The 27855-nt window shown below is 48.8% G+C and overlaps 1 protein-coding gene and 1 pseudogene across 2 annotated transcripts in view; both read left to right on the top strand.

Annotated features, from left to right (window-relative positions):
* SLC20A2 (solute carrier family 20 member 2) overlaps positions 1-27855 on the top strand; it is a 110727-nt gene that overhangs the window by 47794 nt on the left and 35078 nt on the right. For both annotated transcript variants that reach the window (XM_069572710.1, XM_069572709.1), the window contains exons 2-5: positions 11919-12470; positions 21083-21223; positions 22498-22583; positions 25825-25921. In XM_069572710.1, coding sequence (XP_069428811.1) covers positions 12182-12470; positions 21083-21223; positions 22498-22583; positions 25825-25921 — 613 coding nt within the window. In that variant the 5' untranslated portion in view covers positions 11919-12181. The remainder of the gene's footprint in view (positions 1-11918; positions 12471-21082; positions 21224-22497; positions 22584-25824; positions 25922-27855) is intronic.
* On the top strand, positions 13633-15895 carry LOC138430792 (large ribosomal subunit protein uL11-like; annotated as a pseudogene).

Here is a 27855-nt window from a genome sequence, read left to right as displayed (position 1 = left end):
TCTCAGAACGGGGAAATCATTTTCAAAGGAATCTTATAAACTGTCTTTTTTAAAACCTTCTGTCTCTGTGGTTTTTCGAAGGTGATATCAAGCAAATGCTTGTGGTTTCTTAACTTAGTTGTTGTTTAGTCACCAAGTTGTGTCTGACCCTTTGGACTAGACTCTGCCAGACTCCTCTGTCCATTGAATTTCCCAGGCAAGAACACTGGAGTGGGTAGTCGTTTCGTTTTCCAGGGGGTCTTCCCAACCCAGGGATCGAACCTATGTGTCCTGCTTTGGTGGGTGGATTCTTTACCACTGTGCCATCAGGAAGACCCCTCTAATTTTAGTAATGAGACTTTAATTTCATAGTCTCAGAGGTATGAGGAACTGCTAAATTTTCACCTGACTTACCAACCAAATTTATGGACTCACTGCCTTGTTTAGGCTGCTTTACTTACTATTTTGCCCTTACTGGTGGAATTGAATCAAGTTTGTTGCCTTCTGATGAGGTACTTCAGAGACTTGAATGGACTTTGCTCCCTTGCAGAGAGAAAAAGTCCAACTAAGTCATTTTAATATTTATTAATTTTGCTTAAGAACCTCGGATGAAAATAAGAAATACAGGGCTGTAAACTGAGCGTGGATAATAGTTAAGATAATAATCTTCACCTATCAACTCTTCCATTTATATTAATGTTCCAGTAATAGAAATAATACATAGTGGTAGCAGGAATCAATGTTTTTATAAGTATCATTCGCATCTTTATTGAACTTCCATTATACTCGGAATAAAATTAGCAAATAGATATGTAAGAACCAAGATGTCTATTTATATACATATTTCCATTTTCAACCGTGGCTGAAGGGAAAGTATTTCCCTAATATAGCTCCTGGGACTTAGCCAAGCAGCCCAACACTTCAGGGCACAGGACAGGAACAAGTGATCCTTAGGTTTGCCAGTTGATAGAAAGGATATTAAGTGATTTGCTCCTGAAAGCAAATCTGTTTTTGGTTACGAGTGAACAAAAACAGGTGACCTAGAATATTTGGAGGGAATCTGTGTCTATAGTACATACAAAAAGGGAAAGATGTTCAGAGGCCGTTTCTGTCTGGGAGTGGGAATAGATAATATAAGGCTCAGCTGTTCTTGTCCTTGGGTTTCAAGCAGTATTGCACCTAAAACACTCTGGCGAGGTGGTCACAACCTGTTTTTCGAATCTCCACTGCAGGTAATTCCACATTTCCAGTGGGAGCTCATTTCACTGTGGGCAACCCATTGAGTTACAAAGTTTTCTCCTCCTATCTGAGTGTAGCTTTTCTTATTAATGATGAAAGACTGCTGTATCTCCAATTAGATGAAGAGGGGTGGATAATATATTTTCTCTTGATAGGCTTTTCATGGCAAATAGATCAGAAAACAATGGAAACAGTGACAGACTTAATTTTCTTGGACTCCAAAATCATTGCAGTTGGTAAGTGCAGCCATGAAATTAAAAGACGCTTGCTCCTTGGAAGGAAAGCTATGACCAACCTAGAAAGCATATTAAAAAAGCAGAGACATTACTTTGCTGACAAAGATTTGTCTAGTCAAAGCTGTGGTTTTTCCAGTGGTCATGTATGGATGTGAGAGTTGGACCATAAAGCAAGCTGAGCGCCGAAGAATTGATGCTTTTGAACTGTGGTGTTGGATTAGACTCTTGAGAGTCCCTTGGACTGCAAGGAGATCCAACCAGTCCATCCTAAAGAAAATCAGTCCTGAATATTCATTGGAAGGACTGATGCTGAAGCTGAAACTCCAGTACTTTGGCCACCTGATGGGAACAACAGATTCATTGGAAAAGACCCTGATGCTGGGAAAGATTGAAGGCGGGAGGAGAAGGGGACAACAGAGGATGAGATGGTTGGATGGCATCACCAACTCGATGGACATGAGTTTGAGCAAGCTTGGGGAGTTGGTGATAGACATGGAAGCCTGGCGTGCTGCAGTTCATGGGGTCTCAATGAGTCAGACACGCCTGAGCGACTGAACTGAACTGAAATGAGCCTTTACGTGGACTTACTAAATTATCCATTTAAAGTGGAAACAACAGATCAAAGCTTTCTTACTTTAACACATCACTCAGTCAAATCCCATTTGAACACCACAAGGCATTCACACTTATACCTCCCGAGGCGATCTTTCAGTTTTTAAAAAATATTTTTCAAGTAAGTCATATAGGACTTCCTAGATCTTTCCTTCTTTAGGTCAGATCATCTCAACTCCTTTAACTCTACCTCATTTGAATGAATTTTGCTTTTATTTCTTTATCCTTTAAAAAAGATATATTCTTATTTACTAGATTTAGCCAGCGCCTTCCCAGAGAGCAAAAGGCTGTGTGGAAAACATCTAAATAACACAAATGCTTTATAAGCCCAGAAGAAATTTAAATGTCAGAATGACAGGAATGCAGAGAGACTGACTGTACCAGGAATGAGGGCTGAGCCCACAGGCTCTGCAGTGGAAACTGTTGCTGGGGGACGAGAAGAAGTGGGTTCACATTGCATAAACTCATGAAGGCCGCTGACTGCACGGCTCAAGAGAGGGTCAGAGCTTTCCACCCGCTCTCCCCACAGGACAATCCTGTGGTTCCTGGTTCCAGGCTAAACTGCCTTTTCCTGGCCGTGTGGTCTCTGGATGATGCGCAGGACTCAAGACATCATCGGACCTTGAGAATGTTCCAGGATGCAGGCTCTGCAGCATTCCTGCTTATCCGCTGTCTTTATCACCCTCTCGTCTTTCCCCATCGAATCTGCCCTCCCATTCCCTGCAGAGACCAGGACTTCAAGGCATCCCAGCTCCAGGGCAGGAGCCAGTGTCACTGAGAAGGTCTGATGGATACCTCCCCAGGGCATCACTTCCGCTGCTTTCCTCGGGGCACCTCCTGTGGAGTGAGTGGGTCATCACAACGTGCACTTCCAGTGAGGACAGTCACATCTTCAAAAGGACCAAAATCAGAATAGATGACTTCTAAAGTCCCTGGCTGTTCATTGGAAGGACTGATGCTGAAGCTGAAACTCCTATACTTTGGCCACCTGATGCGAGGAGCTGACTCATTGGAAAAGGCCCTGATGTTGGGAGGGATTGGGGGCAGGAGGAGAGGAGGACGACAGAGGATGACATGGTTGGATGGCATCACCGACTCAATGGACATGAGTTGGGCAAATTCCGGGAGTTGGTGATGGACAGGGAGGCCTGGTGTGCTGTAATTCATGGGGTCGCAAAGAGTCGGACAGACTGAGCGACTGAACTGAACTGAACTGAACTAAGTCCCTTCAGACTTGAATGTTCTCTAAGTCTCTGAACCAAGATAGGCTAAAAGAGTTAATCACCTAGGTTGTTTCTTGTAAACATTACCCTGAAATACTGTGAAGTACTTGGGCCATCAGGACAGTTTCTTATTCTGTGGGTGAAGTTCAGTCCTGGCAGCCAGAACCTCCAGAGACTCATCAGGAAGGTGAGAGAAGGGACCAGAGAGGGAGCAGGTGTGGCCGAGGAGGGACCTTCAGACTCCCGCACACGGGAGGCCCCAAACCACACAGACACCCGTGCCCCCAGGGCTCAGACAGGAATGGAGAGGCAGCCTTGAGAGTGAGAAACAAAGATAAGGGAAATCAAGAGAGCAGAACTGTTCAGTACAGCTCAAGTAGAAATCTCTGAGAGGCTGAAAAACAGGCAGACTCCTATGAAATTCATTTTGTTTACTAGGAAAAACTAAGCTTATTTTGGTGTTACATTCCTAACCTAGCGGGGGAAAATGTGCTTTTCTTTGTAGTGTTTTGTAGGCATTTTAAAAAATAATACAAGTAGTAATTGCTCGTGGTAGAAAATGTTAGTAACATGAAAAAATGTGGAGAACACCTGGAGTCGCTCTGAACTTGGGCCTGTGTCCTCAGTCCCATGCCTGGAGCATTCTTCAGCACAGCTGCAGTGTGGTCTAGGCCATTTTGTGAACGCCTGTTTCCTTCAGCATTATTACTATGATCCATTGTCCTGCAAAGCTCTCACGTTACACCGTTTTAGTGACTGTATAAAACTCCATCTTTAGAAGTCACCCGCGCTTCCTCAGCCACTGTCCCGTCTGCTCTTTGCTCACGATGGTAGTAGATGACACCGGAATAAACATCTTTGTACATGAGTGTTTGTTCACATTTCCTATTATTGGTTTTTTTAACCGTTGAGAGTCACGTCATAAAGAACACCCGTCCCCCACCTGAGTCCTCCTTGTTCCAGGTAGAGGACATGGCTGGCCCTGCCTCTGGCCCAGCCTGGCAAGTGTGCGAGCACCATTCTGCGTATGAAACTGAACACTGTCACTCAGAGCTGTGTAAATCACTTCTGACTGTACTTACGGGGGATGACATTACAGGACACTTTAGAATTTGGTGTCGGAGTTACAAACAAGGTGACAGTTTTATGATCTCATCCGCTCGTTTACTGGACCTGACCTCCCAGAAACTTTGGTACACGAGATGTCCACAAATGTAGACGTCACGCGTCTCCAGCCCGTGGCCTTCCAGGGATGTGATTTTCAGCCGAAATGGCTCGTATTTGCCCTGACCTCAAATGCTCATGAAATGCCCTGTCCTCGGTTTGGCTCCTGTGAAAGGAATGGAGACTTGTCTCCACAGGGAGACCCGTGCTCTTTTCACTGTAGAAGCGCTTGATGCCCATCCTGAAGGGCGGTCAGTGGGCGATCCTGGCATTGGGCCTTCCTCTCTCATCTCCGACCTCAGAAAAGTTGTGTCCGAATCCCTTTGTGGAGGACTTCCCTGTGAGGTAGCCCCTCCTTGGGTCTCATTAGCTCTGTGCCTCTCGATGCCACTGCTTGGAGCAAGGGTGACGGCTTGCCCCTGAGCCTGGTCGCACTGTGTCTAGCTGGAATGTTCCTTCTCTCCTTGCTGCAGTTTCTTTCTTTTTTTAAAAAACTGTTTTAGCTTTTATACTTCATCTCAGCTGGACAATGTGGCAGGAAGGGAAAATACCAAATCTGACTTGTGTTGTTTTCTTTTCATCCCCCTCAGCTCTGTTAAGGTACAATTGATAAAGTGGTAAGATTATCATTTAAATGTTACAATATGAAGTGTACCCTGTGGTGGTTTTATATGTTTTTATACATATACATTGCAAAAGAATTCTTCCCATCTAGTTGACACAGTTAATTAATGCATCCATCACCGCACGTGTTTATATATTCCAGTGTTATTTTATAAGCAGCCTTACTGAAGCATAATTTATGTACAGGCAAGCCCACCAGTGGTCAGTGTACAGTTGCACAAGTTTTGACACACGTGCATAGTAACACCAACTGCTTGTGAGAGAACTTAGAGTCTCCTGTATAGACGTGTGTTTCCATTTCTCACGGGTCTGCTGGCTTGCACAGTAAGCGTATGCTTCAGAGTATGAGAAACCCCTGAGTTCTTTTCCAAAATGGCTTTCCCATTTTGTGCGGATTTTTTTTTCCTAGCGCTTTTTCAAGTTCTTTTCTCTCTACCCCTTCTCCTCCGTCCACCCCTCCACGAAGTTCCTGAGCCTTACGGTGTGTGTCAGTCTTTAGGCAAAGACAAGGCCAGAGTTTGTACAGCAGGAAGAAGAGCAGCCCTCGAGGGAGGTGGGGCCATGTGAGTGAGGAAGACCCTTCTCAAAGGATTTTGGACCCTTACGCTCTTATTCTCCCTGTGACTGCCCTGATAACCAATAACTTCAAGTTGCTTGAAGCCAACCACAACTCGCAAACACTGAAAAAAATGGATTTGACCCTGAGAATAATTTCAAAAAGTCCGTGTGTTGTTACTGTCCCCCCTTTACAGATGGTGAAACGAGACTTCTCTGTGGTCATGTCGCGGGTTAGCAGCAGGGCCAGGCTCAGGCCTCAGGGTTCCTGCCCATCGCCCAGGGCTTTCTCTGCCGCGCGTGGACCCCTGTGCTGAGCCGGGACCTCACACACCACTGTGCTATGTGCCCTCCTTGCTGCTTCTCAGACGGGGCGTGGCCGTGACTTGCCCAGGAGACTGGGGTGGACCCGGGGTGACCTGTCCTGGGCTCGTCCCCTTCACCGGGTGGGAGAAACAGGTGCTCCCCTCTAATAGTAGAGAGAAAAGGAGGGGGCACGGACACTCAGGGCTGGGCCAAGGTCCCGGCCTCTCCTGTTCCACTTTGCGTGTCTTAGCGTTGCTGTTACCAGGCTGCGCCCGTGCTCCATCCCCTGCATCCGCCGCCTCCATCCCCTGTTCCGGGCGGTCCCTGACCTTCTGAGTTTTCTTCCCTTTCTCTCTCCCTCCTCCCTCCTCGTCCCCTCTGCCCCTCGCCCCTCCCCGCCTCTATCAGGAGAGCACCTGTCTGGCTGTCTCCAGGCACCTCTGCGCTCAGTGCCCTATGGCCGATCTGGAAACAGGCCCTTTAAAAGGGAGCTGAGAGCTGTTTCAGACCCTCCCTAGTAATACTTCAGTTTTTCATCATTTGCGTGAAAACGTGAAGCTCAGTGTTTTCTATCTTAAATATACTGTTATTTTTGAACTATATTTTACCATTTAAGCCTGTGAAGTCAAGAGCTACTCAAGAGAATGTTAACACTCTTCATGGCAAGGTCTGCGTCCTAAAAGGTGAAAAAAACGTTTGTGCTTGCTGCGCTGTTTTCTGCAAGATTCCGAAAGTGAAATCTTCAATTCTGTTGAAATACCACCAGGGGAAAAAACTCGTCATCTTTGCATCTTATTCATCAGGCTCACCCACAGGTAGCAGAATTACTGGATTTTACATCCTGCCCCTGAAGGGATACCTGTCTCCCCCGCCGTTTTGACCTAAGTGTCAGAACTCCCAATGCAGTGCGCGTTGCCGGGAGAGCAGGTTTTTCATTTTCAGAGAGTTGTGTGTGCGAGGTACCTGGGGCCTCAGGAAAGGAGTTGGGAAATTACTTCAGAGCCCCAGGTTTTCTGCGTGGGGACCTGGCTCCTTCCTATCGTCTGTTGGTGGGAGGGCCTGGCCTGGGTGCGGCCGTGAGCCTTCAGAAAAGATCCTCATGGGCCAGAACGGCACAGGGGACCCTCTCCTGGTATCTGCTTCTGAATCGAGCCGGAGGATGGAGGCAACTGTTAGTTATGACTCAGCTCATGTCAGTAAATAAGATTAAGCCTCATCAAGTAGGACCTTACCCTACTTAGGCTGTTTCCAAGCAGACCCAGGAAACAAGACATTTTATAGATATATTGAATTCCTTCAGCATCACCGGGGCAGAAGAAAGACTTGGGTGAAACGTGACGCTAGCTCAGTCAGCGTCCTTCAGGATCAGAGGTGGTTTTTTTTTTTTAAAGAAAAAAAAAAAAAGCTGAGTTCGAGACTCGTAGGTGAACTGATGGAAATCGGTGTGTACTTGGGGAAAAAGCCGGAAGTCATCTTTGGGATTCTTTTCTGCGTGAGTCTGGGTCCCTGAAGAGCCCACAGCCCACCGCTGTGGACCTGCTTGTCTGGGGCTGGTAGGTGCCAACTGGGGAGATGGTTAGACCCCAGGCTGGCGTGGGGTGGGGGGCGCTGGAGCAGACCTTTGCTGGGAGGGTCAAGGGTCTCCTGGGGTGTCACCGTTGGCAGCATTTCAGAGCAGGACCCGCCGATCCAGGCTTCTCTGTGCACCAAAGTTTATTAAATGCCACAACTCAGCAACGTTCCTGTTCTTAAGCAGTGTACAAACCTGACTAGAAATATTCTGAGAATGTTTGTTTTCACGCTTCTGTAAACATTCCGATTCCCAGGGTGGATAGGAGGGCGTTGGGGAGAGTTGAATCAACGCTGACAGAGGAAGAGAGTCTGAAGCCTCCACACAGGAGTCCTGGGAACGCGGCTCAGAGCCGAAGGCCCAGGCGCCAGACCACGCGGGGTGCTGAGACGCCGGCTCACCGGGGAAAGGGAGGCTCTTGTGAACATGACCCGTCGGGGGCACAGACCCTACAGACCCTCAGTACTTCTTGCAGGAGTTCGAACTCTCCTCCAGTGCAAAAGGTCAGGGGCATCGGAAAACCAACGACCGTCTTGTAACCCTAGGTCTGTGAGTCTGGCTGTTTAGGGGTTTTCACACTCGGGCAAGGAGAGGCAGGAAGAACAAGGCATTTGCTGGAGGTTTTCTGATCAGCGTCGCCCCGGGCTGAGCATCTCCGCTGAGGAAGAGAGAAGGCGTTTCATTGCTGCTCCCACACTCAGAGCCTCTGTCTGTAGGATTCCCATGAACACACGTGTGTTTCCATCCACTGCCTCCAGGGTCGCGTGCAGGCGTCCCTGTCGCAGCATCGAGTAAATATTTACCTGTAGTCTTTATTCTGATTTCAGTTTTTATATTTAAATCTTTCACTTGGGGTGAGGTAGGGAATCTCACTTTTTTCTTCCTTCTAGATAGCAGCTGGCACGTTGGCCCAGTGTTACTTATTGAATAAGTCGAATTTCCTCCCTGATGTGACCAACCACCCCCCCACCCCTTCAAAACTCTACTTTCAGACCCGAGCCTCCTGGTCGGGCCTCGGCTACTCTGAATTTGGCCACGTTCTTGACAAGCTGAAGCTCGCACAGTGGTTTTCCAGCCCGCTGAGGGCTCAGTTTCAGCAGCGCGACCCTCTTTTTCAGTGCATCCTGTTGTGTAGTTATTTAAGCACTTCATTTTGCCCACATTGGACAAAAATCAATGAAGAAAATCAAAATGTTGGTACTTGCAATAGGAAGTAGGCTGGGAAAATATCATGCAAGATGGAAATAATTTAGTCTCTTAAAAGGGGCAGGCCGTTCTCCTCCGCCAGGTGCTTTGGAACTTCGGGATTGAGTGTGAAGGAGAAAACAAACAATTGTGGAGATAAGCTGTCTAAGGTCATGTGAGTGGGAGAGAGAACCTCTGCTCTGAGGTGGTGCCGGGGTACCACAAAGGCTGTGAGAACCCTCAGTCCAAGCAGAGGCGGCCCGAGGGCCTCGCCTTACCCCCTGTGTGTGTCGAGTGTCCAGCCGTGAGCTGTGCCCAGACCCCACCCTGCCACCTACCAACAAAACCAAGCACAGCGCAGATGGGAGAACACCCTGCCCGGTGACTCCTCAGCCCAGCGCTCCTGTCTCCATCCCCACTGACGAGCCAGCACTGCGTCCCAGCGGCATCAGCCACCGGAACCCCTCTTTCCATCCCTCCTCTTCTGCTTGTCAGCACACTGTCCCCGGTTCAGGACACCCCATCTGCACCTGCGCCGTGCAGGGGCCTCAGAGGCAGTCTCCCCACGTCCCCTACTGCCTCCATCCTGGCCCCCCTCTGCACTGTGGCCAGGGGCCGCCAGGAAGGGGAGCCTGAGCACCCCTCTAACAGAGCCCCCCAGTGTTAGCAGGTGGCCACCAGCAGTGTGGTCCAGCCCAGCCTCCGTCTCCCCAGGCTGCCTCTGGTCTCCCCCATCATGCCACTCCTTCCCAACTGGGAACCGCCTGGAGTGACCCCCCCCAGTCCCAGGTTGACACCCCCCATCCACCTAAGTGGCAGGGGACCCCTTCCTGCTCACACAAACCAGGTGCCCCACCTGTGGGCTCGTGAGGCTGTGTATGATGTGGGCCTCCCGCTTTAGCACCTGGCACGCCTGACAGTCTGACGTGTGTCTGTCAATGAGCATCCGTCTCCCTTCCTGGACCACATTGCATGCCACTCAGCATCTTCCCGGTGACGGGCCACCAGGGTGCTCAGTAAACAGCATCCCGTGCTGTCCTTGCTGGCCTCTGGGCCCCCTGACCTGACCGGCAAGGCTTCATCTAGAACTCTTTGTATTTCAAGGTAGATAATATTGGTCCAGATACTGGTTTGACTTTGCATTTTCATTTATCAACTCAGTGCAGTCTTTTTCCCACGTCTCCAGAGTCACGTGGGCTACAAAGCCTAGAAAGTGAGAAAGTGGTCTGAGCACACTTCCTGCTTCGTCCTGGGCCTGTCACGCTGCCAGCACATGTGGTTGATGCATTTTAGTTGATCATTTTTCCTAAAAAGATGGTTCTATATATTTATTGATTTGTTTTTATGTATTATTTTAATTTGGAAAGCACGTCACGACAGTATAGAGTTTTGGGAGGAAAGAAAAACTTGATCTCTACTGTTGCTTGTCAGCTCAACCACTGTCACACTGTTAGTAAATTACCTCTGGGTCTTTTATATACCTTTTAACATTGCCACAGTCATAGGTACATAAATTTTGTGTCCTGCTTTTTTCCCTCTAAATAACCTTAATGTTGACTGATGGTTATATTTTATATGACGTGGTGTATGAGGCTAACTAGTTCAGTAAGCATTTATAGGCATCATTCTCAATGCTGAGAACCACTCAGGTACACAGACGTGGTACTCTGTCTAATAATAGAACACCACAACTCTGAAGCTTTTCATGACATTTTTCCTTCATGGATGTATTACTTCTGTGACATCACTTCTTGATCCCAGGAAGAAGCCGATGCAAGCCTTCCTTTATCTAATAGCTTCTTTCTTCACTTACTGAGCAGCTTGACTGGGGCTTATCCCGTGCCGGATGCTAGTCTGTGTGCTGGGGACTCAGCTGGGAATCCTCGTGCGTGAAGCCAGACGGGAGTGAGTGCGTGAACGGATGAATGAGGTGGTCAGTAGAAAAGGCAAACAGTTGGGTGAGAGAGAGGGATAATGGCATGGGGTGGGTGGCGCTGCTGTTACTAAGGTCGGGGCCCGCTCTGGTGGTGACGTCTGGGCAGAAAGGGACTTGGAGCAGGCAGTGAGCTGGCAGAGAGGCTGTTTCTGGCCCGGGGACCAGCAGGTACGAAGGCCCTGAGCTGAGGGAGCTGGTGGTTTTCACACAAGAGGCAGGAACAAGTGAGGGGAGGAGGTGGGCAAGACCTGAGGCCAATGGGTCCAGGCAGGTTTGGGGGATGAGATGAGATCTGGCAGGGGGTGATCTAGGGAGGGAGCCCCGAGGAGATCTGGGGGGAGCCCCGAGCAGATCTGGGGGGAGCCCCGAGGAGATCTATGGAGGAAGCCCAGGGATAAGAGCTCCCCCCAGATATTCTCAGGGCTCCACCATATCTCCTGGAGCTGCCCCCAGATCTCCTTGCGACCCCCCCAGATCTCCCTGGGGCTCCCCCCAGATCTCCCCAGGGCTTCCCCCAGATCTCCTTGGGACTCCCTGCTAGATCTCCCAGGGCTCTGCAGGGAACCCTAAGGACATCTGGGGGCCCCTGGGGAGACCTGGGGGTGATCTCCCAGGCTGTGCTCAGGCCTCTGGCTATCCCCAGGTGAGGTGGGAGGCGGTGAGTAGTGACTTGCTCTCCCTCGCGCTCTGACAAGGTGGCTCTGCTCCAGTGTCCCCATCCTGCTGGGGACGCTGTCCCCTTTAGCTTCCGTCTCCCCCATCACCCTGTGGACGGGTCACTTCGTGCTCAGACACAGGTTTGGTAAGCTCGGTGTGAAGTGTGTATGTGAGCAGGTGGACAAGGAGCCACACCCCACAGTGTCATAGCCACGTTGGGGTAACCCTGCTCCAAGAAGTTAGGCATGTTCCGTGTATTTGATGAGCTCTGTAACTCTGAATTTCTCATTTCTTTTTTTTTGCTCCTCTGTCAGAACTTTTCCCTTCTAAAATAAAGGCCACACATATTCATCCTATTGTGTAAAAATGTGCCCTAGTAGGACTTCCTGTCAGTCTGCAACCGTAAAGCGTGACTGCCCTCTGAAGCTGCAGAACCAGCTCTCTTTTGGTGCTGGCGGGGGTAGAGGTTAGCCTGCTCACGGCCTTCCAGCATCGCTTCATGGTCAGATTGGCTACACGCACGCGGAAGGGAGAGCCCACGAGTCGTCCCCAAACACTTCTTCCTGGAAGAACAGACCGTTGTCGCCCGGTCCTCAGGGTGACTGACTCCTCTTGTTTTCTTTCTGACACAGGAGGAGCCCTCGCAGCTTCCCCAGATCAGGAGGGAAAATATGGAATGTGTTTTACCGCTGACTGAACACAGCCCAATGAACTGTCCTGACAGTAGCTTGAAAACCAGCAGTTAGCAGTTTGTGCAGCCCCAACATCACCCGGCACTTTCCAGAGCAGACTCACTGTTTACAGAAACTCTCAGCCTCACGCCCCGTAGAACCTCAGGCTTGGCCGATTTTAGAGATTTCCGCACAAGAAAAGCACCCAGCGCCCCGCGTCCACAATGGCGATGGACGAGTACCTGTGGATGGTCATCTTGGGTTTCATCATAGCTTTTATCTTGGCATTTTCTGTGGGTGCCAATGACGTTGCCAATTCGTTTGGTACCGCCGTGGGCTCGGGCGTGGTGACCTTGAGGCAGGCCTGTATCCTGGCTTCCATCTTTGAAACCACCGGCTCGGTGTTGCTGGGGGCCAAAGTCGGAGAGACCATCCGGAAGGGCATCATCGACGTGAACCTGTACAACAACACCGTGGAGACGCTCATGGCCGGGGAGGTCAGTGCCATGGTTGGTAAGTAGCCTCGTCTTCCCACCCGTGGGAGTGTGTCCCCAACCCACTTCTTTGCCTGACTTCTGTCATACCCATAAGTGAGACTTTTGCTTCAACTTTTCAAACACTGGTTTGGTAGTTGTTGTTGTTTTTTTAGAGTATAGCTGATTTGCAGTGTTTTGTTATTTTCAGCTGTATAGCAAAGTAATTCAGCAATATATATATATATATATATAAAATAGATGTGTATGTATATTTTTCAGACTTGCTTCTCATTATATCTTATTTGTGCTTTCTGTATGTTATGATTTTGGTCAGTGTTCAAATGTCAAGCAACCATTTCTTTCTTGAATGTGTTCAAATAGATTTTGGCTAAGTCAGTGCTTTTCAAAAAGTCCGGAAAAAAAAAGATATTTGTAGCATCGCTCTTTGTCATTTTAAAGCTATTTGAAAGTTCTTAAAGAAAGAACACGTTAAAGTGAATCAGAGGTTTTGTTAGGTTTATTTAGAAACCTTGATGGTTTATTTCTGTTTTTTCATATATTTTTCATTAGCTCCAAGGCGATGTTTTAAAAACTTGGATGCCAAAAACCAGTGTTCATTAGCTTAACTTTGGTATTCTCAGTTTAAGTTTTAGAGCAGTTACCAAATGAATCTCAAGTGCCTGTGTTTCGAGAAGCGTTGGTCTTCTCTGTCATTTGTCATCCTTTTGTTGGTTTTTGTTCAGATTTTCTAATTCCGCCCCGGGGGGGGGTTCATCTGGTACGCTTGTTTTGTTTTCTGGCCAGAAGACCATTTGTGCGTCACCTGTTTGCAGTAGGGCCTCTGATGGGTTACGGTCAGGGTGCCTGGATGAAGGAGCATCGCTGGCTGGATGAGTGGTTCCTTCTCTGTCCACGCTGATCCCAGACCTGTGGCAGCATATGGGTGCTCCCTCACCATAGCAGCAGAGAGGTTCGGGCAGCAGGGCCTTAAGTGCAGCAGACAAGACCCTCCTCCACTTGCCTCTAGGTCCAGGTGACAGATAGCAGGCGGCGGGTCTGCATGGGCATGGGGTGGGGGTGAGGGGGTGTCCTGCCACTTTCTGTTTTCAGCAGGGCACATGCTTTTGTGGGGAGAGCTATGCCATGGGAGGCTGGAGGCTGGTGGACTGAGAACACGGCTCCCTCCCACGGGTCCCAAGATGAGTCACCAGCAGCACTTCCATAGCACCGAGGACGTGCAGGTCATTGGCCAGGTTTAGGATGGCCCATCATCTTTTCTGTGGCAGCAGGTTAGTCTGAGAAGTAGTTGAGGTCTTTGATTGGAAGCAGACGCAGGTCCTGAGTAAGGAATTAAATACTACGAAGCGACTCAGCAGTGGCCGCAGGACTGGAAAAAGTCAGTTTTCATTCCAATCCCAAAGAAAGGCAATGCCAAAGAATGCTCAAACTACCACACAGTTGCACTCATCTCACACGCTAGCAAAGTAATGCTCAAAATTCTCCAAGCCAGGCTTCAGCAATACGTGAACCGTGAACTTCCAAATGTTCGAGCTGGTTTTAGAAAAGGCAGAGGAACCAGAGATCAAATTGCCAACATTCATTGGATCATCGAAAAAGCAAGAGAGTTCCAGAAAAACATCTATTTCTGCTTTATTGACTATGCTAAAGCCTCTGACTGTGTGGATCATAATAAATGTGAAAAATTCCACTGTGTGGAAAATTCTTAAAGAGGTGGGAATAGCAGACCACCTGACCTGCCTCTTGAGAAATCTGTATGCAGGTCAGGAAGCAACAGTTAGAACTAGACATGGAACAACAAACTGGTTCCAAATAGGAAAAGGAGTACGTCAAGGCTGTATATTATTACCCTGCTTATTTAACTTATATTCAGAATACATCATGAGAAATGCTGGGCTGGATGAAGCACAAGCTGGAATCAAGATTGCAGGGAGAAATACTGACAATCTCAGATATGCAGATGACACCACCCTTATGGCAGAAAGTGAAGAACTAAAGAGCCTCTTGATGAAAGTGAAAGAAAAGAGTGAAAAACTTGGCTTAAAGCTCAACATTCAGAAAACGAAGATCATGGCATCCGGTCCCATCACTTCATGGCAAATAGATGGGGAAACGGTAGAAACAGTGTCAGACTTTATTTTTGGGGGCTCCAAAATCACTGCAGATGATGACTGCAGCCATGAAATTAAAAGATGCTTACTCCTTGGAAGGAAAGCTATAACCAACCTAGACAGCATATTGAAAAGCAGAGACATTACTTTGCCAACAAAGGTCTGTCTAGCCAAGGCTATGGTTTTTCCAGTAGTCATGTATGGATGTGAGAGTTGAACTATAAAGAAAGCTGAGAGCCAAAGAATTGATGTTTTTGAACTGTGGTGTTGGAGAAGACTCTTGAGAGTCCCTTGGACTGCAAGGAGATCCAACCAGTCCATCCTAAAGGAGATCAGTCCTGGGTGTTCATTGGAGAGACTGATGCTGAAGCTGAATCTCCAATACTTTGACCACCTGATGAAAAGAGCTGACTCATTTGAACAGACCCTGATGCTGGGAAAGAATGAAGGCAGGAGGAGAAGGGGACGACAGAGGATAAGATGATTGGATGGCATCACCGACTCAATGGACATGAGTTTGGGCAAACTCCGGGAGTTGGTGATGGACAGGGAGGCCTGGTGTGTTGCAGTCCATGGGGTCACAAAGAGTTGGACACGACTGAGAGACTGAACTGAAACGTGGTAGGCTGATCATAGGTGCTCAGAGTTCCTCTTCCTCAGCTGCACATTTTGTGTTTGAAAAATGTAAGGCTCACCATTGATATAACTGATCATTATTTTTAAGAATTAAATATTTGCTCTTAGTACACAGACTTTCGGCTCAGAGGCGGCCAAGATGCAACTTTCTTAGGTTGTCCCAAATCCAGGTTTGTCCGACATCAGCCACCCCCAGCTTGCCGCCTAAGTTCGATGACCCCCAACAAGATCAAAGTTGTGTACCTAAAGTGCCCTGGTGGGGAAGTAGGTCCCTTGTCTGCCCTGGCCCCCAAGCTTGGCCTCCTGGGTCTGTCTCTAAAAAAAAAAAGGTTGGTGATGACATGGCCAAGGCAACCAGTGATTGGAAGGGTGTGAGGATGACAATGAAAGTGACCTTCAGCCCAGACAGGCCCACGTTGAGGTGGTACCTTCTGCCTCTGCCCTGATTAGAGCCCTGAAGCAGCTGCCAAGACAGAAAGAAGCAGAAAAACATTAAGCACAGCAGAAACACTGCTTTTGATGAGACTGTCAACGTTACCTGACAGATGCAGCGGTGGTCTTGGCTGGAGAAGTGTCTGCAACCATTAAAGAGGTCCTGGGGACCACCCAGTCTGTGGACTGCCGTGTTGACAGCCGCCACCTCCATCACCTCATAGGTGACATCAACAGTGGTGTGATGGAGTGCCCAGCTCGTTAAGAACGTCTAAGAAAAATAATTTAATAGAGGGTGATTTGACAACCAAAGAATTCATTTACCATAACAGTTACTGTAATGATTGAATTTTACTCACCTTCACTGAATATATATTTCTCATCATAGTCAGGTATAATTGACATTTCCCTTAGAAAAATAACAGTTACTTGTAAAAATTGCCCTCAGTAGTGGTGATCAATATGTAAGACATTATCATATCAACCATACCAGACCACCTGACCTGCCTCTTGAGAAGCCTGTATGCAGGTCAAAAAGCAACGATTAGAACCAGACATGGAACAACAGACTGGTTCCAAATAGGAAAAGGAGGACGTCAAGGCTGTATATTGTCACCCTGCTTATTTAACTTATATGCAAAGTATATCATGTGAAATGCCAGGCTGGATGAAGCATAAGCTGGAATCAAGATTGCTGGGAGAAATATCAATAACCTCAGATATGCAGATGACACCACCCTTATGGCAGAAAGTGAAGAGGAACTAAAAAACCTCTTGATGAAAGTGAAAGAAGAGAGTGAAAAAGTTGGCTTAAAGCTCAACATTCAGAAAATGAAGATCATGACATCCGGTCCCATCACTTCATGGCAAATAGATGGGGAAACAGTGGAAACAATGTCAGACTTTATTTTGGGGGGCTCCAAAATCACTGCAGATGATGACTGCAGCCACGAAATTAAAAGACGCTTGCTCCTTGGAAGGAAAGTTATGACCAACCTAGATAACATATTAAAAAGCAGAGACATTACTTTGCCAACAAAGGTCCATCTAGTCAAAGCTATGGTTTTTCCATTAATCATGTATGGATGTGAGAGATGGACCATAAAGAAAGCTGAGTGCCAAAGAATTGATGCTTTTGAACTGTGGTGTGGGAGAAGACTCTTGAGAGTCCCTTGGACTGCAGGGAGATCCAACCAGTCCATCCTAAAAGAAATCAGTCCTGAATATTCATTGGAAGGACGAATGCTGAAGTTCAAACTCCAATACTTCGGCCACCTCATGTGAAGAGTTGACTCATTGGAAAACACTCCGATGCTGGGAGGGATTGGGGGCAGGAGGAGAAGGGGATGACAGAGGATGAGATGGCTGGATGTCATCACCGACTCGATGGACCTGAGTTTGAGTGAACTCCGGGAGTTGGTGATGGAGAGAGAGGCCTGGTGCGCTGCAGTCCATGGGGTCACAAAGAGTCAGACACGACTGAGCAACTGAACTGAATCAAATCAAGCAGAAATTAAGGTTTTGCCAGTCAGAGTGATGCGGACAAGATATATTGAAAGTAAAGGAGAAGTGAAAACGTTGCTCAAGTTCAGTCTCTTTAAATTTTTGTTGGCTTAGAGTTGAATTACAGTATTGAGTTAGTTTCAGGTATATAGTGAAGTGAGTCAGTTATACATACATCCTTTCTTTTATAGATTCGTTCCCCATATAGGTTGCTACAGAGTATTGAGTAGCGCCCTGTGTGGTCTAGAGTGATGAAGTTCAGCTTTAATAGCGATTTCTCCCTGTATTGGGTAGGCCCTGTGGGGAGTGGTGGTGCTTGTCTAGGAGATTTGTTGGTGAGGCTACCCCGGGGCCCCAGGTGAACAGAAGCCCTGTGAGCTGAGCTCCGTGTCACCACTGACTTGCTGTGTGGACAGCATAATTTGCCCGGCTTTGGGCTTTCCCCACCCCTGGCCTAGTCTCTCCACTCAAAGAATGAAGTACACTTACCTCCGCTAGAATTTAGGTTAACCAAAGCAGTTTGTGGTTTTGCTTGAATAACTTGATTTTGTTTGCTTTGGTTTCTTTCTTTTTTTTTTTTTTTTTTTGTGTGTGTGTGGTTAGATGAATCTCAAAGCCTATTTTGTTGTGAGTTGGTGAGATGAGAGCTACCTAGACATTTAAAATTGGTTTCCTTGAACATGAGAATTCTGGGTAGCTTTGAGAGGGTGATATAATTATGTTTGGCTCAAATGAAGATGATTCTGTTCAAATGCCTGAATTCTCCCAGTCTTCCTCTTTTAAAGCCAACACCCCTTTCTTTTCCCCTTTCCTCCCTTGTCTTTTTCACTCTATTTTTTTTCTCTTTTTTCTTGATAAACTTTGCCCCAAGCCCATGGGTCTTTGTGTTTTCCCATAGCATGATGGTAGCGTTAAGTTGATTGGGTGGAAGATGTTTTTCATGCCAGCCAGGCTTTCCGAACATGGCCTCTCTGGGAACTCTAGCTCAGCCCTAAAGCAGTAGTCAATCCACTCAGTATGAAACCACCCATGGTTCCCAAAACCCACTGAGAATTCAGAATTCTCCATCTTTTCACAGCAGTACCCACAGCAGCGTGACCAAGCCTTCACCGTGAAGCACCCCCGGAAGTACTGAGTCTCCTCGGCCGCCCTGTAACCCACACCTGCCCTACCATTCTTGCATCGTCTGGGAGCCCGTAGCCTCAGAGAGGCCATCTTAACCCCCCAGTCTCCCCAGGTTTTGTCTCGCACCCGATGTTGTTCAGTCGTGTCCAACTCTTTGCAACCCCATGGGCTGCAGCACACCCGGCTTCCCTGTCCTTCACTATCTCCCAGAGTTTGCTCAGATTCATGTACATTAAGTTGGTGATGCCATCCAACCATCTCATCCTCTGCTGCCCTCTTTTCCTTGCACCCCAATCCCACACTTAATCCCTTCCTTCGTGGCAGGTCACCTTTATCTTTAGGTTAGACTATCTCTTTATCCCACGGTTTTCCTTTTTTTAAGTATTTATTTCTATGTGTTGATTTGGCTGCACAGGTCTTAGCTGTGGCATCCAAGAGCTTTAGTTGCAGCATGAGAGCTCTTAGTTGTGACGTATGGGCCTTAGTTCCCTGACCAGGGATGGAACCTGGGCCCCCTGCATTGGGAGCTTGGAGTCTTGGCCACTGGACCTCTACGGGAGTCCTTTCCACTGTTTTTCTTAATATTAATATAATGCCATTCACTTTCAGGATTCCCCAAGGTCGAAGAGGCCTGTCACCCACTCTCGCCTCACAAGACCCCTGCACACAAGGCTTCTTTCACTCCATCCTCCAGTCATTTCTCCCCTCTTTCTCTCAGGCAGCCCTATCCCCCTACCTCTCCTTACAAACCTTCCTGTTATAAAGTCACCCCAGGGAGAGGAGAGTGGCTTTCAAGACAGAAAACCTCATGGTCTGAGTTCACGTAGGTCAATTTTTCTCATTCCCATAACATCACTGGGTTACTTTAATTTTTGTAAGACTATCAATCATAAAGGTTGCTTTTTCAGTTCTAGTTCTGTGCTGTGTAACACACTCCCAACTCTGGCTTTATTTTTAAAACAATCCGTCCCCCTAGGAGCCCAGGGCTTAGGTGTCCTGGCTCACAGAACTGTCCGCGGGGGAGCGTGGGCGCCGCCATCCAGCCTGTCACCAGGTTGGCAGCCCCAGGCTGGCCCTTCTGCTCCCAACACACGTTTCAGGGATAGGCTTGGGGTCATGGCCCGCTTCAGCTCAAAGGTCATGGTGCCCAGCGCTCCCAGAGCAGCTGTCCCCTTGCTACACAAACTGGGACCTCTCATGAGCCTCTGTAGCGCAGATATTTTTGGAGAAAATGCCAGGGGTCTGTTTGAAGGCACTGCTGCTGCCAAGCAACCAGATTTCCAGAATTAACGTTTGGGATTAATGACGTGCCCTGTTTATCAGCCCGCCCCTTTGTTCCCCTGCAGTCTTTCATGAGCTATTCAACAACTGTTTCTGAAAGCGATCTCTCCCCAGCCGATGCTTTTAATACTCCCTGCAAAACCTGATCTGCTTATGAAAATATCTGGCGTGAACTCTGGCCTAGAAAAACACGAAGCCTGGAAGAGGGTGGTGAAGTTGAGGTGAAAGGACACAAAGCCAAAACCCAGGGATCCTCTTGACTCCTGAGAGTTAGCAGGCTTGGAGGGAGCAGACCGAAAAGGCCTGGCGGCCGGGCAGGGGCTGTGGGTAGGTGCCCAGGGTGGGGTTTGGTATCACGGTTGCTTCTCATGGGAGAGACAAAACTATGAAAAGCAACATGGAATTACCCTCTTTTTTTAATTGGAGTGTATTGACGTGACATATGGGTAATAGCAGTTTTAGGTGTGCAACACTGTGATTTTTATTTTTTTGGCTGCACTGGTCTTCATTGCTGCTCGGACCTTTCTCTAATTGCAGTGAGCGGGGGCTGCTCACTGGTTGTGGCTCGCAGGCTTCTCTTTGCAGTGACTTCTCTTGTTGTGGCACACAGCCTCCAGAGCACAGGTTCAGTAGTTGTGATTCATGGGCTTAGTTTCCCCTGGATATGTGGGATCTTCCTGGACCAGGGTCAAACCTGTGTCCCCTGCGTTGGCAGGCAGATTCTTAACCACGGGACCACCAGGGCTTTCCTGGTGGGTCAGACAGTAAAGAATCCGCCTGCAATGCGGGAGACCTGGGTTCGATCCCTGGGTTGGGAAGCTACCCTGGAGGAGGGCATGGCAACCCACTCTAGTATTCTTGCCTGGAGAATCCTATGGACAAAGGAGCCTGGTAGGTTACCGTCCATCGGGTCACGAAGAGTCGGACATGACTGAGTGACTAAGCACAGCATGGGACCAGCAGGGAAGTCCTAATACTGTGATCTGATGTTTGTATTTTACCCTCTTTTGTATCAATTAGTATACAGTATTAGTATACAGATTAGTATACTAATATATATTACATATTAGTATACATAGCCTGTCTCCAGTCTCCTTATGATGCAACCAAAAGATGCTAACTGCAGCAAAATCTTCTCTGATACACAGCCTTTCCTGTCTCTGTCTCTCCACGTTCATTGGTTCACAGTCTCCTGCTTGGTCCTGGCCGCACTTCACATCAGAACTCACTCATCACCTGCATCCTTGCTTAAACGTGACACAGTCAACTTGTAGCTGGCATCAGGCTTTTCTTTTCATACCATCAAAGACTTTCGCTTGAATAAATCATCATTATCCCTTCCGTGTTGAAGAACGTTCCTTTGCCTATAGTTATTTGACTGGTTTCTGTCGGGACTTTGTTAAGAAACACTCCGGAGACAATTAACCCCAGCGAGGGGTGGGGAAGGAGGACTGCAGTGTGGGTTTCTTCCTTCTGTGGCGATCTGAGACACTGCACCGTGTCCCTGACTTGCCTCTCTTTGTCTCTTATCCTCAACCCACAGGCTCAGCTGTCTGGCAGCTCATCGCATCCTTCCTGAGGCTCCCAATCTCGGGGACTCACTGTATCGTCGGGGCCACCATAGGGTTCTCCCTCGTTGCAATTGGTACCCAAGGTGTGCAGTGGATGGAGCTGGTCAAGATTGGTAATTGGCATTTTCTTTTACGTATAAGAAGGAAAGTTTACATTTTCTAGAGTAAGTGTTATTAAAAGTTACCATTATGTTTTTTCCTTTAAATGTTCATGTATGCTGATAATATGTTTTCCCTTAAAATTTCTGTTAGCAAAGATGGTGAACAGTTAGGCTTTTTTTTTTTTAACTCTGGATGCTCTTATCAAATGCCGCATTGTCATTCAGCTTTGAAAACCAGTGTCTTATTTGCTGTTCACAGGGAGTTAAGAAATTTACCTGGTTGAAATCAGTCTGTAGTCAGAGAAAAACTTTGGGCCCTTGTCCAGGAGTCAGCGTTCCTGGTGCTGGGGAAGTGTGGAAGTGAGGTACTCACCCCCACTGCATCCAGGAGTCCTCCCCACCAGCCTACCTGGTGCTCCTTCTGCACTGTGGGCTGCCCAGTGGGGACTGTTTGGAGAGGTCTGACAGCTTGCTTCCTGCCTCTGACTTCTTCAGCGAGAGGAAAATCCATCGAACCCCATAAGTACCCACATGCCCATTGCGAAAAACACTCTCTCAACCACCTCCATCATCTTATGAATCATAGTGGCCTCTGAGGCCTGAACAGATGCCTGACCTGCCAGGCAGGACACAAACGGCCAGAGAACTCACCTGATCCCAGGAAACTCACCTGAGATCCCCGGAAGCTCACCTGAGATCCTGGGAAGCTCACCCAAGATCCTGGGAAGCTCACCCGAGATCCCCGGCTCCTGAAACAGTGGTTTGATTCCAGCTGCACTTTAGAATTACCTGGGAGAGCAATAAAGATATCAGTGCCCAAGCCCCTTTCCAGACCTTTGAAATCAGAATTCTGTAGCTGGAGCCGGAGCATTAACTGGTTTTTGGAAACTCCCGCAGATGTTTCTAGTGCATGGCCAGAGGCTGCGGAACAGTGCCAGGCTGGCCTTGGAATATGAAAGGGACGGGGCCCGCTTTTCAGCTAGCCCCGCAGCTGGCACAGGAGGGGCTCAGTGGGAATCAGAGGAATCGTCTGCAGAGGCCAGAGCTGGGGTGGCCGTGTGCATGGTGGGCTGGAGGAGTTCATGCTTGTCTGGGTGGGGCTTGTGTCTGAGGGTGGTGACCCCCTTGTGGAGGTCAGTGGGTTTGTTGAGTTCTGAGTTAAAGGTGAATGATTCTAGGAATGTTTGTTAATGTGTGTGCTGTCTGTTAGTTACCACTTTTTATGTAAATAGGACCTGAATTGTGTAGAATTTTAACATTCATTGGATTTTCTTTTAATTATTCAGTTGCTTCTTGGTTTATATCTCCACTGTTGTCTGGTTTCATGTCTGGCGTGCTGTTTGTACTGATCAGAATGTTCATCTTAAAAAAGGTAAGCGAGTTTATTATCTTTTTTAGTTAAGTTTTAGAACTAAGTTTGGTTCTGCTCAATAAAAATTAATAGTGAGAGGGCTCAGAGGGGTAATTACTAAGGCACAGCCCCGGATGTTGGAATCAGACATTATTATAATGCAGGCTGAGGACTCGGGTGGAGTGCCTGGGGGCCCCCCGGAACCAGGACTGGACACGAGGTGCCCTGCCCTATGACTTAGTTCACTGGTCAGCATTCCTGGGCACTAATGCTCACACCTCAAAAAGGAAAAACAATGATTTTGTGACCGGTAAACAGAATAGAGTGAGATAGTGTTAGATTTTGAAACTGCCCAGCACTAAAAACAACTGGAGAATTTTTTTACCCAGATGGAAGGTATTTTCTGTTTTCTAATGGGGAAGGGAAGCATGAGACACTGGATTTTTTTCTTTTTCCTGTCCTTGAGGACAAGATAAAAAGCAGGAACTACACCTATGGAGGTACTTTTTTTTTAATCAAAAATAAAATGAGATGAAAATGAAAACTTACTGAGATCAGTGTTCTAGGGGAACGTCAGGGGTTATTGCAGCGCTTTATAAGCCCTGCCGCTTGCCCTTGGTCACTCGGCACATGCCAGGCCCATCGGACGCGCCTGCCTGGAGCTGTGTCCTTACACGGCTCTTCTTCGAGTCAGGCTGAGGTCTCTTGGGTAATCGCACACTGACCGTCCCTTCTCCCGGGCTCGTGCTGTGCCGGGGCCTGTTAGCATCTTGGCAGGTGCCTGGTAAGCCTCCCCCTTTCATTTCTGCTGCCCCGGGCATCCCTGCCAGGCGGGCTCCTGCCCCTCCTCCGCCCCCAGGTGTCCCTCCCCAGGAAGCCCCACCTCCCACCCCAGCTTCCACTGGGCTCCTCCCTTTGTGTCCGCACAAGCGCCTGCCTTCTCATCACTGCACTCTCCCATCGTGCAGGGATTTATTTCCTGCTTGGCTCCCGGTTCACTCTTTGTGAGGTTGAGAGTGGACACCATGACTCCCTGTTCACATGTGTAGGCAGTGCCCAGCTCTGCCCAGCCCTTCCGAGGCGCCGGCTGAGTGTCTATTGAGAGAGAACAAAGGCTGCTTGGATGGGTGACAGGTGATGGGTGGGTGGAAGGAAGGAAAGAAAGGAGGAGGTAAGGAGACGGGGCTCGGTGAGGCAGCTGTCCTCGTGTGTTAAGAATAGGTTCTCTGGGGCCTTCCCTGTGGCCCAGGGGTTAGGAGTCCATACTTCCAATGCAGGGGTTGAAGGTTTGATCCCTGGTCAGGGCACTGGGTCCTTGCATGCCCTGTGGCGAGGCAAAAAATAAAAAGAGTAGGTTATTTAAGAAAACATAAGGTGATTCAGTTACAGCACACAAACAGAAGACTTTACACCTTCACAAGCTACCAGTTGGGAGTCTATCTTCAGCAGCTGTTGTCCCCAGAAAAGAACAGTTTGGAAGCCGAGGTGGCAGGCATGTGAGCGTGTGGGCGTTCTGCTTTTGGTTCAGCCCAGGTTCCTGTCCCGGGCCCATGGCAGATCAGGGGACGGCACGCTCCTCCCAGGCCCTGCCCGCCCCTGCACGCCTGCCCTTCACCTGCCGCCTCCTGAGCCTGGCCGGGACGCCCGTGCGGCTGCGTCACCTCCCACCTCGACTCTCAGTGCTCCTGACACCTCACTCCATTCACTCCAGCCTCCTGACTGTGCTGGGGGCCGCTAGAGACCTTCTAGGCAGGCTCTTGATGCGCTTAGGTTCTGCAAACGGGCTTAATTTCTGCACGTCTGCGTTTGACAGTAGGAACCTTTGAGGTAGTCTCTCCTGATCCTGGCTCCTGTAGCTCACATCAAGAGGAGGGCATGGCAGCCCGCTCCAGTATTCTAACCTGGAGAATCCCGTGGACACCGGAGCCTGGTGGGCTACTCCATAGGGTCGCAAAGAGTCAGACACGACTGAAGTGACTTAGCATGCACATGCGCTACTGATCCTGACTTCTGTAGCTCTCATCAATGTTTAGACCTAAAAAAAAAAAAAGGAAATGTTTAGACTTGATTTTCCTTGTAATAGGGTAGGTAATAGATTCATATCAATGTACAAGAGTGTTTTACACAGTCATTAGAAATTAGCCCCTTTTTGAATTATTTAAGCAACACCTACGTGCGAGTGCTACGCTGAGTTCCCAGTTCATATTTTTGCTTCAGAATTCTCTGTGGATCCAAACCCTCAAACTCTACATTTTTCCTCTGTGAACTCTTAATTTCTAATATTCTCCCAGGTGATATTTTGCCTTAAACACATGCAGTACCGTTCTTCTTGAAACATTAGATTTAGGAAATGTTGTACCAGAAGCTTAAGGTTGTTAAAAAAAAAAATGTTTTCTTAGACAAAGAGCCCACAGTTCTTTTTCAGTGTGACAGTTAAAGGTGATATGCTCTACTTTGTGAAAAGATTTGGAAACTCATAGCACATAGTTGGAGAAGGCAATGGCACCCCACTCTAGTACTCTTGCCTGGAAAATCCCATGGGCGGAGGAGCCTGGTAGGCTGCAGTCCATGGGGTCGCAAAGAGTTGGACACGACTGAGTGACTTCCCATTCTCTTTTCCCTTTCATGCACTGGAGAAGGAAATGGCAACCCACTCCAGTGTCCTTGCCTGGAGAATCCCAGGGACGGGGGAGCCTGGTGGGCTGCCTTCTATGGGGTCGCACAGCGTCGGACACGACTGAAGTGACTTAGCAGCAGCAGCAGCACATAGTTCTGTGTTTACTTTATGTATTTCAACACAGCAAACATGTCACGGAGTCACATAAAATCTAGTAGTAACGCCGTGGTGTTTAAGTCACTTGACTTTCTCAGGGCGTCCTCAGAGGGTCAGGCCTGAAAATATTTGTGGAAGGTGGATTTAGAGGGCCAGTGTGCACATCGTTAGAATAGCGAGCGCCCTGGGTTCTGAAGGGGAGGCCGGCTTGGGGCTTGGGTCCTGGGAGCTGGCCTCACCAGCAGCCCCTTCTCTGTCCCCAAGTGTCCTGCCAGCCCACACGGTCCCTGTGCTTTGATGTTTCTGCTGGTCCCCGTGGCGGCCCTTTGACACAGCGCTCGTGTGGGAGGGACAGCCCAGGCCAGCACTGGGTCTGGGGGTGCACACAGCCTCAGGAGGGGCTTTCTCCGAGCAGCACTGCGTGTCATCTTGCCCACCTGCAGACACCCCTGGAGTCCTGACCTGCCCCCTCATCTCCTTACCCTGCAGGAGGACCCCGTTCCCAACGGCCTCCGGGCGCTTCCTGTATTCTACGCCGCCACCATCGCCATCAATGTCTTCTCCATCATGTACACCGGAGCCCCAGGTAAGAGCCCTCAGCCGGCGGGCGTGTGAGAGTCCAGCCTGGGTGGTGGACTTGGGCCTGGTGCTGTTGCTGGCCGCCAGCCAGAAGCGCTACTCCGCTCGTAGTCATTACGGAGCAGAGCCAAGAGTAGGAGGTACAGTTTCTTGTTTTACATATTCAAGAGAGGTGTGAAATAGAAAAGGCAGAGACTTGGGTTAAAAAAAAAGATGATTAACATCCCCTTCCTGGTGCTGAGTCACAGGACGCGAAGTGCCAGCCCGAACCTCCCCGAGCTGGGGACCCGGGGGCAGCGGGGGGAGGGGGCACGTGTAAACAGTAGGTTCTCACCCCCAGGCAGGGTTGGGGGGCTGTCACCTGTCCACACCACAAATATCCACTGGCCACCCCCAGAGCTCATCAGACCAGTAAGTCCAGTCACTAGAGCTGTGCTTTTTTTGTCCCCCGGATCCTCAAACCAGTGATACTTTTGTTTTCAGAATTACTCCTTTTCTTCCCGTTCTGATGGCCTGTGTTCTTTTTTCCCAAGGGCTTGGGGTGGGGCCTGGTTAAAAGTCCCTTTCTTTAACATTTTTAGTAGGTAAAGCCCTTTAACACAGTATTGGTATTTGCACACATCTCCGTGTTGATGAGCTCATAGGGGCCTCACTCAGCATCTCCATCCGAGTTTCTGCGGAGAGGATGGTGGAGGGGGTGCCCATTTCTCCCTGGGATGGGCCTCCTATGGCCAGATCCTGACACACCCGTCATCGTGGGGGCGTCCAGTCAGTGGAGAGGCTTGTGGTGGTGTTTTCCTTCTCGCTAATGTCCATTAAGGATTCATATTCAGTTATGGGCCATATCTGACAGAAGTCTCCCTGTCTCTGTTGAAAAGATAAAGCTTCTGCTAAATGGTGCGTCCTTACAGTCGAAAGCACCCTCTTCTGAAATGGGGGAAATCCTTATTAATTTCGCCAGCGGGGTTTTCTCAAGGCAGTTTCTCTCAGGCTTTAGTAGCCATATCTAACTATATGTTTGTGTGCTTCACTCTTTCCGAATGGTTCTTTTTAATTCTGTTTCTTTTTCATTTTTGGCTGCGCTGGGTCTCCCTTGCCGCGCGTGGGCTTTCTCTGGCTGCGGCGAGCCAGGGCTGCCCTCTAGTGCGGTGCCTGGTGCTGGCTTCTCTTGCTGCAGAGAACGGTCTCTAGGTGCCCCGAGGCACACGGGAGCTTCCCAGCACAGACCCATTACACCCTGCGTCGTAGGCGGATTCTTTACCCCTGAGCCACCAGGGATGTGCCACACCCCGCCGTGATTCATAGCACCGCGTAACCTACTTTGGCATCTCTGCAGCATCCAGAACATGGCTCTTATACAACTTTGAAGAGTTGAGGTCAGGGCTTTCAGATTTCAGGGGCAGGGGTAGGGGGAGCGGTGAAGCATCACAGCTGCTCTAAGTTACATGAAAAGTGCAAGGTCAGTGTCATGGTGAGCTGGAGAGGTGGGACCCCCGCCTCGGACAACAGCAGCCAGATCGCCCTCCGGCTTGACCATTCAGAGCATGAAGTGTATTTGTCAAAGGCTGTTTCCATGATCCATTAAAAAAACAAAAGGCAGAGGCAGAGAAAAAGCAGTTCTACAGTGTGAAGGCCGCCCCACCGCAAGTCTGTGCATCTCTCCAAGCTTTCGCGTGGTGCTGGGTGGGCCCCGGAGCACCAGGGGGGAAGTCACCTGGAGCAGAGAGACGCCCTGTTCACCTGAGCACTTGTTCTTGGTTTTACTCAGCTCCCAGAGCCCAAGTGAGCTGAGCAGAAAGAGGGGCAGCCATTGACGACCAGACGCCCCTGCGCTAGTGATAAAAGAGATTAAGCAAAGGAAGGCAAGAGGGCCTTTGTCAGACAGAGTCCTAGAAATAGGAACTGGTGGAAATGAGAATCATTTCTTTCTAAAGTCTACAT

The sequence above is a fragment of the Ovis canadensis genome, chromosome 26, assembly GCF_042477335.2.
Source record: "Ovis canadensis isolate MfBH-ARS-UI-01 breed Bighorn chromosome 26, ARS-UI_OviCan_v2, whole genome shotgun sequence".
In the NCBI taxonomy this organism is placed as follows: Eukaryota; Metazoa; Chordata; class Mammalia; order Artiodactyla; family Bovidae; genus Ovis; species Ovis canadensis.
This window is presented reverse-complemented; position numbering and strand designations above follow the sequence as displayed.